General features: G+C 41.6%; 1 protein-coding gene across 7 annotated transcripts in view; it reads left to right on the top strand.

Annotated features, from left to right (window-relative positions):
* obscnb (obscurin, cytoskeletal calmodulin and titin-interacting RhoGEF b) overlaps window positions 1-14,337 on the top strand; it is a 64,669-nt gene that overhangs the window by 37,890 nt on the left and 12,442 nt on the right. For 5 of the 7 annotated variants that reach the window (XM_054767355.1, XM_054767352.1, XM_054767349.1 and 2 more), the window contains 17 exons: window positions 619-885; window positions 1,038-1,586; window positions 2,450-2,740; window positions 2,931-4,211; window positions 5,168-5,449; window positions 6,993-7,077; window positions 7,150-7,271; window positions 7,337-7,534; window positions 7,614-7,646; window positions 7,715-7,813; window positions 7,892-8,110; window positions 8,221-8,254; window positions 9,624-9,676; window positions 9,766-9,864; window positions 10,303-10,359; window positions 12,738-12,877; window positions 14,114-14,314. In XM_054767355.1, coding sequence (XP_054623330.1) covers window positions 619-885; window positions 1,038-1,586; window positions 2,450-2,740; window positions 2,931-4,211; window positions 5,168-5,449; window positions 6,993-7,077; window positions 7,150-7,271; window positions 7,337-7,534; window positions 7,614-7,646; window positions 7,715-7,813; window positions 7,892-8,110; window positions 8,221-8,254; window positions 9,624-9,676; window positions 9,766-9,864; window positions 10,303-10,359; window positions 12,738-12,877; window positions 14,114-14,314 — 4,010 coding nt within the window. The remainder of the gene's footprint in view (window positions 1-618; window positions 886-1,037; window positions 1,587-2,449; window positions 2,741-2,930; window positions 4,212-5,167; window positions 5,450-6,992; window positions 7,078-7,149; window positions 7,272-7,336; window positions 7,535-7,613; window positions 7,647-7,714; window positions 7,814-7,891; window positions 8,111-8,220; window positions 8,255-9,623; window positions 9,677-9,765; window positions 9,865-10,302; window positions 10,360-12,737; window positions 12,878-14,113; window positions 14,315-14,337) is intronic. The other 2 variants (XM_054767353.1, XM_054767350.1) reach the window with 2 other exon arrangements.

Below are 14,337 nucleotides of genomic sequence, written 5' to 3'. Positions count from 1 at the left end.
TTTAACCTGAACTTGGGCATTTTGGGCTTTTTGACCCCCTAAACCACACTCATGCTTGTTTGTTTTTTAAGGTCCCATATTATACTATTTGGAACAACTTTAAATAAGCCTATTCACTGAAGAAAAAATAAATGTAGCTGACTGATGGATAGGTGCCAGAGCTCCATGCTTTACTTTTTAAAATAAAGCCTACTTTTTAAAACAACATGTCTTCTGTGAAGTAGCGGGCATGTACATGGGCCAGGCTCATCTTGCCTATCAAGATGGCGGGACAGAGGCAGTGGCATGTCCATTATGGAGTGTTTTTGTGTGATGTCCCATACAGTAAACCTGAAACCGAGGGATATAATAGATTTTTCTCACATTTAGTGCTAATAAACTGGTTTTAAGGACACATATTACTCTTACAACAACATTATTAAGTATATATATTAAGTCCATTTTGCATAATAGGGGACCTTTAACATATGATTTTCTAATTGGCAAGTCAATCATTCGTTAATATTACTTACTTGAAAATGTTTGGGGGTTATAAAGCCCTCATTCGGCATGTGCTGCACATACACCATAAACCTCCTAGCAGCGCCCTGACCCTGTGACCCCTGACCTCAACCTCAGATCCCACAGTCGAAGTGGTGAACGACATGGAGGACCTCAGGGTGGTCGAAAACCAGCCGGCCGAGTTCATCTGCCAGTTCTCGAGGCCGGTCAAGGCAAAGTGGAAGAAAGATGGGCAGCCATTGCAGCCTGATGGCCGCAGGGTGGTAGTGGAGCAGGACTGGACAGTGGCTCGCTTGTACTTTTGCCGCGTGTCTGCCGAAGATAGGGGGACATACTCCTGTGAGGCAGAGGGGACTCGTGTAGTTGCTTCGCTTCATGTGGAAGGTGAGCTCTCCTCCACATGGAAAGAGCACCACCAGCCTTCAGGGAGCCTCCTCTGCTCTCTCCTACCAGTGGTGCTATAAACTGTGCTTTTTGTCAAGACCCAAAGAAGCACATCATTTTTAATCATTCATTCTTCTTCTTTCATCCCCTAGCCAAACCTATTGATATAGTCCAGGGCCTGGAGAATGCGGAGACCTTTGATGGAGGAGAAGCACTCTTTGAATGTGCCTTGTCTCGCCCAGAGAACAAAGACTGCCAGTGGCTTCTTGATGGCAAACCAGTGAAAGAATCCCCCAATGCTGAGATTGTGTCTTTCGAGAGCGGCCGTCGTCACCTGCTCTTACTCAAAGAGCTGCATATTAGTGACAGCTGCACTGTTACCTTCAAAGCAGGCACTGCGTCCACATCTGCTCAGCTGTCTGTCAAAGGCTGGCAGCTCGGCGTGGTGAAGAGTCTTGAGGACAAGGTAGCCGCAGTCGGAGAGAGAGTGGAGTTCTGTGTGGAGCTGACCGAGCCCGTACCTCCAGCAGAAGTTGTTTGGTACGCTAACGGAGTGGAGCTGAAGCACGGCAACCTGTGGACCATGAGGACTGACGGCTGCTCATATCACCTCATCATGAGACAGGCGCCGCTGTTGCCCCAACAGGAAATTACATTTGCAGCACGAGATGCCCTTTCTCTGGCCAAGCTCTCCGTAATTAGTAAGTCTTTGGATTAGTTTATTTACACGTTTTGCCGTCTTTTTATCATCATATTTGAATTTCTTCTATAGGGATTAATAAAAAATATAAATAATCTGTTCCAGAGTCAACCTTTCACCATCATATATCCTATATTAATTGTACAAGTTTTATCTTTTTTTTTTGGAATTCTTATAATATAACCAAGCCAATAAAAATGTATAAACTATGTAAAATCATCCAAGTACTTATTCATAACAAAGAACAATGGCACAACAATGGTACAGCACAGTTGTAGTTAAAACTTTGGAGACCATTTTTTCATTGACTGGTACTGTGTATCCACAAGAAACAAGACCTTTCTGTATTTTGAGGAATTCAAGATTCAAGAGTTTTATTGTCATATGCATAGTAAACAGGCAGTTATACTATGCAATGAAATTCTTATTCTGTTCATTCTCCCAAGAAAAGAAAGAAAACACAAGAAAGAATAAGAACATAAGAAACATATACACCAATAAATTAAGCAACAACAATAGAAGAGACATAAATACAAATAAATAATACAAACAAATAAATAAATAAAGTGCTATGAGTGTGTGCGTGTGTTGCGTGCGGCGTGTGTGAGTGCTTCGTTGAGAAGCCTGATGGCCTGTGGGTAAAAGCTGTTTGCCAGCCTTATGGTCCTGGACTTCAAACTCCTGTAGGGTCTGCCATTTGGAGATACAGGTTTTAATTGGATAATGATGATGATGTAATGGGGAAATAATACATGTACAGTATATCTTATCCATAAGATGATGATGTAATGGCTGGGAAGGAAAACAGACTTGCATTCTTTGTGGTTGTCTCTCCTTTCACTTCTGCTGCTTTCTTGCTCACAGCTGTACCCGACCCACCAGAGGACCCAGAGGTCTTCAGTAAGACCAAACAGTCTGTCACGCTTTCATGGTTCACTCCTCTGCATGACGGAGGCAGTCCCATTCTGGGCTACAAGGTGGAGATGAGACTGGCGGACAGCTCTCTCTGGCTTCCTTGTCATTCTGCCCCCGTATGCAACACCGAGTTCGTGGTGGAGAATCTCATCCCGGACAGTGGCTACAGGTTTAGAGTGGCAGCCATCAACCAAGCTGGCTTGGGGGAGCCAGTTGAGCTTCCTCTGACTGTGCAGCTCGGTGAGTGGATGCGCGGTGATGGAGATGATAGATATTTCTCACCTTTCGGTGCTCATAAACAGTGTACGGTCACATATTGCTGTTAGAACATTATTAAAAAGTAAATTTAGCATAAAAAGGGATCTTTAAGGTGACATTATATGCACAAAAAACTTTGACGTTTCATTAAAAACTCTACTTGTGTTTATAGAAACAGAGGTAAAAGAAGTCAAGACGGAGCAACTAGGACAGCCCAGTCTACCTCCAGAGGCTGCCGAAGAAGGTGACCTCCATGAACTGTGGGAGGCCTCCGCAAAGAAAAGACGCATGAGTCGAGAGCCCACTCTTGACTCCATCACTGAACAACCTGAGGATGATAGAAAAGGAGCCCAAAAGAAAACACAACAGGAGGAAGAAGTAAAGCCAGCAGAGAAAGAGCCGGCCAAGAAGCAGCCTGAGGATGAGTCTGCTTCTGGGGGATCTTCAATTGTATCCTACCTTAAGAGGAACAGCCAGCTTCAAGCTATCGTGGGGACCTCTGAGGAGGAGGAGGCCACTGCGAGGTTCTTCAAACACTTCCAGATGGTTGATCAGAGAACTGAAGTCAAAACGACAACGACGACTAAGCATACTGAAACAAAGGAGGTGGCAACAGAGGAGACTGACTTCATGGAGATCAGCAAGGAAGACGAGCCTGAGCTGAGAGAAGCTGCCATTAAGATCCAAGCTGCCTTCAAGGGCTACAAGACTCGCAAGGACATGCGACCTGTCTTTAAGGAGGTATTCAAAGACCAGACCAAGGAACCTAATGGCACCATCCACTTGGAGTGTGTGGCAGAAGGTAGACCTGATAGAGTACGCTGGCTGAAGGATGGAGAACCACTGTCTGATGGCAAGCACCACCATATCGACATCTACAATGACGGCACATGTTCTCTTGTCATCACCGCCATCACCACAAAAGACACAGGGTTGTACACATGCGAGGTCACCAACAAATTTGGAGTCGTCTCCCACAGTGGGAAGGTAACAGTGGGAACGGTGAGGGAATCATCTGGCCGGCGCCCACTCATGCTGGGCTACAGCGCTGACAGCGAGCCTGACAGCTCATCGGGCAGTGAGATGGATGAATCACTAAGGCAGGCCAGCAGACGTCTCCGCCGCCTGTTGCGCACACGCCTCCCCCCGGATGTAGAGGAAGAGCCTTTTGTCAGCGCGGATGAAGGGGATCTGAAGCACCCGGATCCTCACTCATACCGAGAGGACGACACTTACATTTACATCCGCTTTGACACATGGACTGAGGCGGAGGTGGCTTCAAAGAGGTTCCAGGAGATGTTTACAATCCATGGAGTTCCTGTTGAGACCACCATCCTGGAGGCCGGACATCTCAAAGTGGAGCTAAGAATTAGGAAGTTGGGATATTCTCAAGATGGAGCTGAAACGCCTACACAAGAAAAACAGCCTCCTGCATTCCTGTCTGGAGCGCCTGGTAAGTAAGTCAGACACAAGGATGTCCAGACAGTTTCCACCGAGGCTTTGGGAGGTTAATACTTGTAGGGGGTTTGTTGTAAAGATGGTAAAACCAATCCAATGTCCGTTAAATTCCTGCTACAGTATTGGTGGGGTTACGTTCCAAAAGCAGCCATAAATAGGCCTAAATATGCCAGTTTTTAAACACATTTTAAATTCAGTATTAACAATAAGAAACACATCTTGTCACATATCTTTCTGCTGGAAAATGTTGAATAACTTCTGAGAGAGAACCCTGTGCTGATTTCATAGCTACAGAATTATTTTTCTCTTGTAGGCAGCGCCATGAAACCACTTGCTATTTAAGTTACCATAAAAAAAAAAGATTTACAGGCAGAGAAAATAATTCAGTGAATATACAGGGGAAAGAATGCGGAACCGCAATCAGGCAGAATCTATTGTATGTCAATATATGCTAATCTACCTGAACAAACACCTTACCTTTGTGCAAATTTGTGGAATACCTAATAATATATTGACTGAGTTGTAGCCATACCAAGGTGGTTATATTTTCATTGGCCTGGTTTGTTTAATAGTGAGCAAGTCTTCTGTTCTTTTTGGTGTATCAGCCTAGATTTTTTACAATTAGTTGGTATTCTGACACATGTAGTGACAAAACCTACTGTAGCTCTTTCAAGTCTTATATAGTTTTTGGAATTTTATATGGGTATTCATTGTCAGGAGTTGTAATTTTAATTTCACCCAGATCTGATGCAGATTGTGCAATTTACACCAATCTAAATTCCCATTCAACATTTCTCTTTTCAAATCTCATTGAATAACACTTTGGAAGTCTTTTATATAAATTTAACAAGACAATCTTATATTTTACTATCGACTATCACACTATCACACTATCACACTACCACACATTAACTAACACATTTAATTGGTTCTGTTTTGTTCCTCTTCCAGCTGCCCCAGTCTTCTTGACAGAGTTACAAAATCAGGACGTCCTGGACGGCTACCCGGTCAGCTTTGACTGCGTGGTGATCGGCAAACCCTCCCCCGCCATTCGCTGGTACAAAGACGGCAAACTGCTGGAGGAGAACGACCATTACATGATTAACGAGGACCAGGAGGGCTGCCATCAGCTCATCATTACGGCCGTGCTGCCCACCGACATGGGCGTTTATCGCTGCACGGCAGAAAATAGCAGCGGCATCACGGCCACTTGGGCTGAGCTCAGGGTTGACAGTAAGTTTGTTTGCACACACAAAAATGTATTCGACATACAATATATGTCAGTAGCATCTCTCTGTGGAGTTTGCATGTTCTCCCCGTGCGTGTGTGGGTCTTCTTCGGGTACTCCGGTTTCTTCCCACATTCCCAAAAATATGCATGTTATTATCCAAAAATAGACATGGAGACTCTAAATTGCCCAAATTGCTCTCACCCAAAGTCAGCTTGGATAGGCTCCAGCATACCCCCGCGACCGTAGTGGCATACAAAATGGATGGATGGATATTTGTAAGTAGTGACAATTGACCGAAAGTTACTTCTCATGGGCTTATGTATTTAGCTTTTCTGGGGGAATTGGCCATTCCATCAGATGGTGACTTGGCTTTACAGGAAGCACCCAAGGTCAAAGTCACTTTTCAACAAAGCACACTCAGTCATACATCAAATGAAAGTCTTTGCAGATCTCTAATTACCGTCTAGAGTATAAGACGGCACCCCAAGAAACATGTGGGTCGTCTCATTTTCGCGGTCTGGAGAAACTGAGACACTCTTAAAAAGTATATTTTGGAATTTTTTGTACGTTTGTGTTTTTTAAGGTGGTAAATACAGCAGAATATAAATATAACTGGTTTGGAATATTTCAGTTTTGTTACATATGAAAGCTGGCTAATCATACCCTTTATACTGTACATATGTTTTTACTGCGCAGCCTTAGGTCCAGTGACAAAAATACCAATGTGAAAGGTAAGCCAATGATTCTCAACTCGTGGTGCATGACCTCAAAGTGGGTTTCTTTTCAGTGGGTCGCGGATATGTGCCTGCCCAAAAAAAAAATTGTCATAATGTAATGACCCGATGTCCGTGAATGCACCTCGCATTCTGTGTATTAGCTTGCTACGCCGCCAAGGTGCGTGCCATGTTTCCGGGCGACTTTGTCAAGCTTGAGCAGGAGGGGAAGAACATTGAGTGGGGACTTAACGTGAAGCTCAGGAAATGGCAGGCTGGGGTGGGCAGGAGGCACACACGGCTGTAGATATCTGCGGTACATATCGGTAGATATCCGCCCACTCTTACTGTATTTAAGGCCTAGGCTACCAGCACTTATTACTTCGCTGACGAAGCTCTTCGGATGAGGAGCGAAACGTCCGACACCTTCTTCACAGAAGTACAGATGACGTCTCAAGAAGCCTTTTCCTCGATGCGGTAAAAGAGTACGCTATAAGGACACAGCATCTCACCGCTGCTGTGCATGTTGTGTTGCCCACAATGAAGACTCCCAGTTGTGATGGGAAAATGGACTGGGAGGACTTTCATGCCTAATTCAAACTATTGCCCCAGGTAGGGGGGTAGTGTACAGAAGAAATGCCCTTCCTGTTAGTATTATACCTACCTACTAAGTTAATCAGAAAAAAAGTTAAATTTAAATATTTAAATATTTTTGAATGACAAAAAAAAATTCAGATTCGTTTTTAGTTATGATAGGCTTTGACCTCTAGGGGAGGCTAATACACATCTTTCTGCGTGTACAGTTATAATAACTGATCATACTCTCCATCAGTGTCTTGCAGCTCCGATTATGACACTGCTGCTGATGCCGCTACTGAAACGTCCTCTTACATCAGTGCCAAGGGCTATATGTCCAGGTGAAGTGGCTTTTTTCACGCGGATATACATTAAAATGCATCGATAAGTAATGTAATGTTCTCACTTCTCAGGGAGGCTGAGACCTTTGAGTCTGTAACAGAAGATGATCAGCTGCCACAAGTTGTGGAGGAACTTCATGATGTTCATGCCAGTCCAGGTTCACCAATGGCTAGGATGCTGCTTAGAGTAAAAGGTATACATACTATAAACCTGTCACCAAAAGTCACCAAAATACAAGCACATCGTTTTTGCTTCCAGGTTTCCCCAAACCAAGGGTTTACTGGTTCAAAGATGGCCACCCCCTCCGTGCCTCGGAAAGGGTTTCGTTGTTAGTGCAGCAAGACGTTCATACCTTGGAGATCCTGGAGGTGAAGAAGGAGGACATGGGGGAGTACTCTGCTTACATCAGTAACGCGGCTGGTTCTGCTTACTCCTCTGCACGACTCATTGTTCTGAGTGCGTATGCCATAATATGTCACCTCACAAACATGATGCAATGCAGATTAATTTAAGAACTTTGCTTCACTATGTACAGATCCAGGGGAGATCCTACCACAAGATCAGAAAGGTAATTTCAGCTTCTTTTGAACATTAACATTTTTATGTGATTGGGATTGAGCACTTCTTTTCCAATAGACTCCAGGGAGTCATTGGTGCCACCACGTTTCCTGGAAAGGTTCAGCAACAGAAAAGTAAAACAAGGAGCCAGCATCACATTATCTGTCAAAGTGGAAGGTTTGCACACCATACATATCTTTAAAAAATGGCAGAAAGTATATCATTTTAACACCATCATACTGTATACTGTTATAGGGTCTCCCACTCCGATGGTGTCTTGGCTAAAGGAGGAGTCGATGGAAGACGTAGTGTGGATCAAGCCTGACACCAAGGGATACAAAATAGCAAGCTCCGGACGACAGCATAGCCTCATCTTAATGGATGTGGGAACAGAGTACACTGGTGCCTATACATGCATTGCCACTAATAAGGCGGGACAGTCCATCTGTACCGCTCACCTCGAGGTGGATGACAGTAAGTAACAACTAATCATACACTGCTTATACTAATGGCTGTTACGTTTTGGTGTTTATTAAGGTCATGATTTGTGTTAAGATTATGTATATTTTGTCCCCTTTTCTCAGCTCCACCACAAAAGAAAGAGACCAAACCTTCAGAGTAAGTTTTATTTATGTCACAGCAATGACATATACTGTACATACTGTATACCGTACATGTTTTATTTGAAGCCTGGGAATTTATTTATCTAAACCACAAAGAGGAGCGGGCGTTAATTGGAAACTGGCGATACCTAGAGATTGCTTCCGAAATTTGATTACTCAACTTAATTTTCTAACTTTAATGATTTGGTGTGCATGAGAACGTGGAAAGGAAAATTTTGCTCTCTTTGACCACCTTGCCATTTAATAACAAGTATATTGCACAGCAACAACATAACTAATGTTGTAATAGGGGGAAGGAGTAAACTGCTCAGTTAGTATTAATACTGCTGATGAGTTCATTGTAGGGGTGTCACGAGACATGCAACTCCCACAATAACAATCATGTCTGCCATGTGGAACTACCAACACATGCCAAGTAAACTATCTTGCAAGGGTAGCACGTTAAAAAACTTCAATACGGCATTTGAAGAAGATATGTTTGAGGTGGGCAACTTCGTTTTGTTGTCTTTTGTTGCTACCACTTTCTACTACACAATTCAGCACATTGGCTTGCTCGTATCGATGGACTCCTTGCACATTTCCACACGGGAGCTGTGGCATTTGGCGTTGCAATCATCTTTTTTCTTTGTAATTTCTAATACGTTGCCTTGCATTTCTCCTCACGAGGGTCCACTCTTTTGCTGTGTGCATGCTAGCGGCCCCTGCTCTCCCCCCACATAGACAAGAGGTCTCACTTCGCTCAAATGCCGTTGTTCGCGTCTATGTGTCTTCCGTCTCGGTGCTGAACCAATACAAAGAGTGACCTCTCTTCCTGCCTGTTTGGAGGTGAGATACGAGGAAGCATACACACGCCAATATACAGTATGGAGGCTGGCAAAATTATCCAGTTCATTTTCATTTGTGATTAATTTATTTATTTATTATCGCAAGAAAGTTTTTTGTGAACGTGAAATCTTGTCACTCGTGATCTCGTGACACCCCTAGTTCATTTTAAACAACAATACTACAAGTATAACAAGTGAGCTTCACACCAACAGCTGAATAGCACAACCAACATTTTAAAGCGCATGCAAAGGTAGATAAAGTGCTGGATGCTGCATGATATTTAAAATGTGGAGTTAATAAAAACTACAACAGAACAGGTTGCCTACAGCCACAGCTGTTGCAGTATGACAAGTGTAACATGGATGAGTTTCACGCCAACAGCTGAGTAGCACAACTGGCATACTACTTCAAATGTTCTTGTGGAGTTAAGAGGTAGTTAGTTAAAAGAGGTTGTCTACATCCACCTCTTTTTTTTAATATCATCGGAGCATTTATGGTATACTGAAGATGGTAACATTTCATTCTATTCCATATATCAGATTTCTTGGGATAACTGTCAGTCCACCAGAGGAGGATGCAAACAAGGGAAAAGGTTGATACATAACTGTGGTTTTTTTTTGTATTCCTGTAAGTACTTTATAACTAATAGATTTTTTTTTTGTCTCTGTGTACTGTCTCAAGAGAGTAAAATGTCCTACCTAGGAGAGGTGGGTTCAGAGGAATTCCTCATGAAACTCACCTCCCAGATTACTGAAATGGTATCAGCCAAGATCACCCAAGGTAAGTTTGTTTGTCACTGACCATTCTATTTACTGTATGTTGTTGTATGCCAGCAATACAAACGATGGGCAAAAATGTAGTTGTCGTAATAGTAATATAATCACATTTCCTGATACTTAAGTCGTTGTCTTTGTTGTCATGTCTTGCATGTGTGAACTGAAGCTTTGATATGAGCCATTCATTAAAAAAATGTGTCGTTTATTAAAGTAAATCCATGTGGTCAGATCAAGAATTACAACTCTTCAATTCTTGAGCAATGAAAATGACACTAAATGTGACAAAATGCTTGCTGTTATCGCATGTTTTGTCGAATTTCTCATGTGTTTAAACTTACAAGCCCATATTGCTTCATCCATACATCACCACTTACTATATATGCAGCCATCATTTTAACACAGCCTATAAAATGCTCATCCAGTCCATCAATTTGTTATTCAGACAGCACACAGAATCAGGAAGTGCTCCAGTGGATGAAATCTTGGCCCAAAACCAACAGTATGTATTCCACATGCATTCATTTGTTCACGATTATTGATGAAGCGGTGATGACTTGTAATAAAAATGTCATCTTACTTTTTATTGATACAGTTAGTGTGCTCTAGGCTGTAACCACACTATTCCCCTCAAGTTGGCATCTTTTTTGTTGTATTATTATAACTTGTACTGGTCATTGTCTACTTCAAATCTCCGCTTGGGCATGTTCTCCCCATGCGTGCGTGGGTTTTCTCCAGGTACTATGTTTTCCTCCCACATTCTAAAAACAAGCATGTTAGGTTAATTGGCGACTATAAATTGTCCATAGGTATGAATGTGAGTGTGAATGGTTGTTTGTCTATATGTGCCCTGCCATTGGCTGGCAACCAGTCCAGCGCGTACCCCGCCTCTCGCTCAAAGTCAGCTGGGATAGCGGCATAGAAAATGCATGGTTGGATGGATGGTCATTGTCTATTACTAATACAATACAGTGCACAGTGCAACCCATTATAGGATATTGACTTAAATATTAAACTTTTTAACCTCAGAAACCATTAGCGTGGTACATTATACTGACATTTTTGCCTCAGTATTTTTTTCTATTAATTATGATGTATATTTTTTGTTTTATATATGTATGTATGTAAATTTAATCACAGTTTTCAAATGAAGTAACCGCGCAGCTATGTATAAAATATGGCAATTTTTACTGCATTTTATGAACAGAAAGATAAATGACAGGACACAATTATATATGTAAAGTATGTATGTATTGACAGCTCCAAATGAACTGAAAATTTTAATCAAGCTAAAAGATACACACATCTCTGCAAATATATTTGCCTAAATGAGTCTCTTTAATTGTAGCAGATCGTTTGAATCACGCTTGAACCTCGTTATTATGAGTAATGAAGGGTGGCGTTCAAAGACACCACGTAATTTAAGATGAATTCAGATGTTTGCCGTGTACAGTACTGTACATGTGTTTTCTGGGATTTCTGTGCATACTTAAATGCATGAAATAGTACTCTTGCAGTAAGAATTACGTAAATGACTAATGAGAATGTCTACCCACTATTATTCTTTGTCTTTTTGTTCATTTAGACCACGCATACAGTCATAATGAAGACATTTTTGTGATATTCGGAGTGTTCTTGAATGCATCTCGCGGTTGTCTGTGACAATGAGAAAGTGATGTGCCGATGCTGAGAAAAATATAGACATGTTTATGAGTTAGAGATACATATATGGTGTTTAAATTGCACTGCTGTTGATGGGTTCGAGTCAGCATAAAGCTATAAAAGAACGTCAGACTCAGTGTAACTGTGTGATGGACACGCCACAGCCCTAATATATACATATACACACACACACACACACACACATTGTATATCACTAAAATATTTTTTTAGATATATTTGTATCATTGTTTGGTAAAATTACCTGTTTTTACTGCCTTATTGTAAGGAGTATGGCTTAAGTTTACATTTACTTTAATTATCAAAAATGGTTAGTGATTGTATCTGCTTATACATTAGTCTATATACCATAATGTGGTATTTTTTTGCATGTTTGTTACACTTAAATGTTTCAGATCATCAAACTAATTGCAATATTAGTCAATGACAACACAACTGAACACAAAAATGCAGTTTTTAAGTGAAACTTTTTTTATTATTAAGGGAGAAAAGAAATCCAAATCCATTTGTGTTCAATTGTGTTGTCATTGACACATATTTACATTTTTTTGACGATCTGAAATCAGGAAGATGGTAAACACTTTTTCACACCACTGTGCATACCAAAATGCAAGCCTCCCCCTAGTATTTTTCCCCAGGAAAAAAATCTGAAAAATAATGAATGGTTCCACTTATAACAGCAAGTCTTCCAGGTGCTGAAGCAGCAAAACAGCCACAGCCCATCACACTGCCAACGCCATATTTTACTGTTGGTATGATGTTATGGTAAAATGGTAAATGTTTTTTTACTAGTATAGCGCTTCAAGGCACTCAAAGCACTTTGACATTTTCAGCATCCAGAAATGTATACGTCAAAACCAGCACGTAGCACCAAACGACTTCTCCCCAAGAAGGGCAGAACTTTTCTTCCTGTTACTCACACGCACCAGTGACATGGAGAGATGCAGCCACATCACAGAGACCACAGGCTCTTGAAACAGTGGCGTCATTTTCTATTCAGGTCAATATAGTACTGTATATTCTAGCGGTGACTCAGCTGTTTGCTTTACATACCAAGTAAATTTGCATGAAAATATGCCACTAAAGTCAGCTTACTAGCCGGTAAACGCTGATGCTAACACATCCAAAAATATGATTTAATGATACAATTGACCTGTATTTTGATTACATCCCGTAATCACCATTTTTTTGTTGCCCCAGCTTCACTGCGAGTGCCAGGTGCGGACAGCGACGAGGAGACCAAGACCCCTTCACCATCACCACATCATGGCCGCTCTCGTCCCCCCTCCCTTGTGGCAGACTCCTCCTCTGAGTCTGATGAAGGGGATGCTAGGGGAGAGGTATGAAACTGACATATGCATGGGCGGACTTAGCATTCCATACCAATCTTGGGCCCCAAGATTTCCAGGGACCCCCAAATGTCTCATAAAAACTGATTATTGATTTTTTTAAATTTGATTTTAAGTACATATTACTGTATTAGTCTTAATTCACATGCTTAAAACTACATCAAAATGCGTAATCTATCATGATCGTTTGGTCTGCTCCCCCCTCCCTTCTCATGCAATGGACTATTGGACCATGTTACTGCGCATGTGTGTATTGATTCTGGAAGACGGCAGCGAAACAAACTTTTTCACAGTCACAACAAACATAGACACACCCCCACAGCATCACCGCTACTGTCAGTGTCAGCCGAGGAGAATGCAGCTTTAGAGATTAAGCTTTTCATCACAAAGATGTGAGTATTAAAGCGGTAAACTATGTTAAATGTTGCTTAATGTTCTTATCAATTACAGTAAAAGCGTTGAGGTGATTCACTTGTTAGGTAATAATATCCCCCAGGAGGATTTGAAGGACTTTAGTTAGCTCAGGAAATAGGATCACTTTCTTATATTCACACTTGTTGGTAGATGATAACCATTAATATTTAAAATTGTTTTTGGGGGGATATATAAACATGGCTATGTACAGTAAACTAGCCACTTAAGATGACAGATAACCAACAGATTTCTAAAGCAGGAAAAAAGTGGCTTAAATTACACACTCACATTTTGTAAAAATTAAAATTAACATAAAGGATGTGGAGGGCCACAATGACTGGGTTTGCCTTGGGCCCCCAAATGACAAAATACGCCCCTGCATGCAGTCATGGAAAAAATGATTAGACCACCCTTGTTTCGTCAGTTTCTTGCTCATTTTAATGCCTGATACAAGTAAAGGTACCTTTGTTTGGACAAATATAACAATGACAACAAAAATATCTCATAAGAGTTGAAGTTTTTGGCAGTACAATGCTGTAGCTATTCATGTAAGAACTTAAGTGATTTTGGTTACTATCAAGAAAATCATGGAGGTTGCTAGATATCAACTCTTAAATTAAACTCTTATGAGCTATATTTGTTATCATCATATTTATCCAAACAAACGTACCTTTAGTTGTACCAGGCATTTAAATGGATCAATAAACTCAAGAAACGAGGGTGGTCTAATCATTTTTCCCATGACTGTATATGCTCCAAAATTGTACGTTTTTGAAACTGAAATGCTAAAAGATGGTGACTATGCGTGTGCAGATGTTTGACATCTACGTGGCAACGGCCAACTATGACCCCGTCGTGGCAAGCAAAGAGTCTATTTCCCTGAAGGAGGGACAGTATGTGGAGGTTTTGGACTCAGCCCACCCGCTCAAGTGGTTGGTACGGACCAAACCTACCAAGACAACGCCATCCCGCCAAGGCTGGGTGTCACCTGCATACCTGGACAAAAAACTCAAAGTATGCCTGCATAGCATCGTAAC

Source organism: Dunckerocampus dactyliophorus, chromosome 2 (assembly GCF_027744805.1).
Source record: "Dunckerocampus dactyliophorus isolate RoL2022-P2 chromosome 2, RoL_Ddac_1.1, whole genome shotgun sequence".
Taxonomy (NCBI): domain Eukaryota; kingdom Metazoa; phylum Chordata; class Actinopteri; order Syngnathiformes; family Syngnathidae; genus Dunckerocampus; species Dunckerocampus dactyliophorus.
Note: the sequence above shows the minus strand (reverse complement) of the source record. Positions and strands in the feature narration are given on the sequence as shown.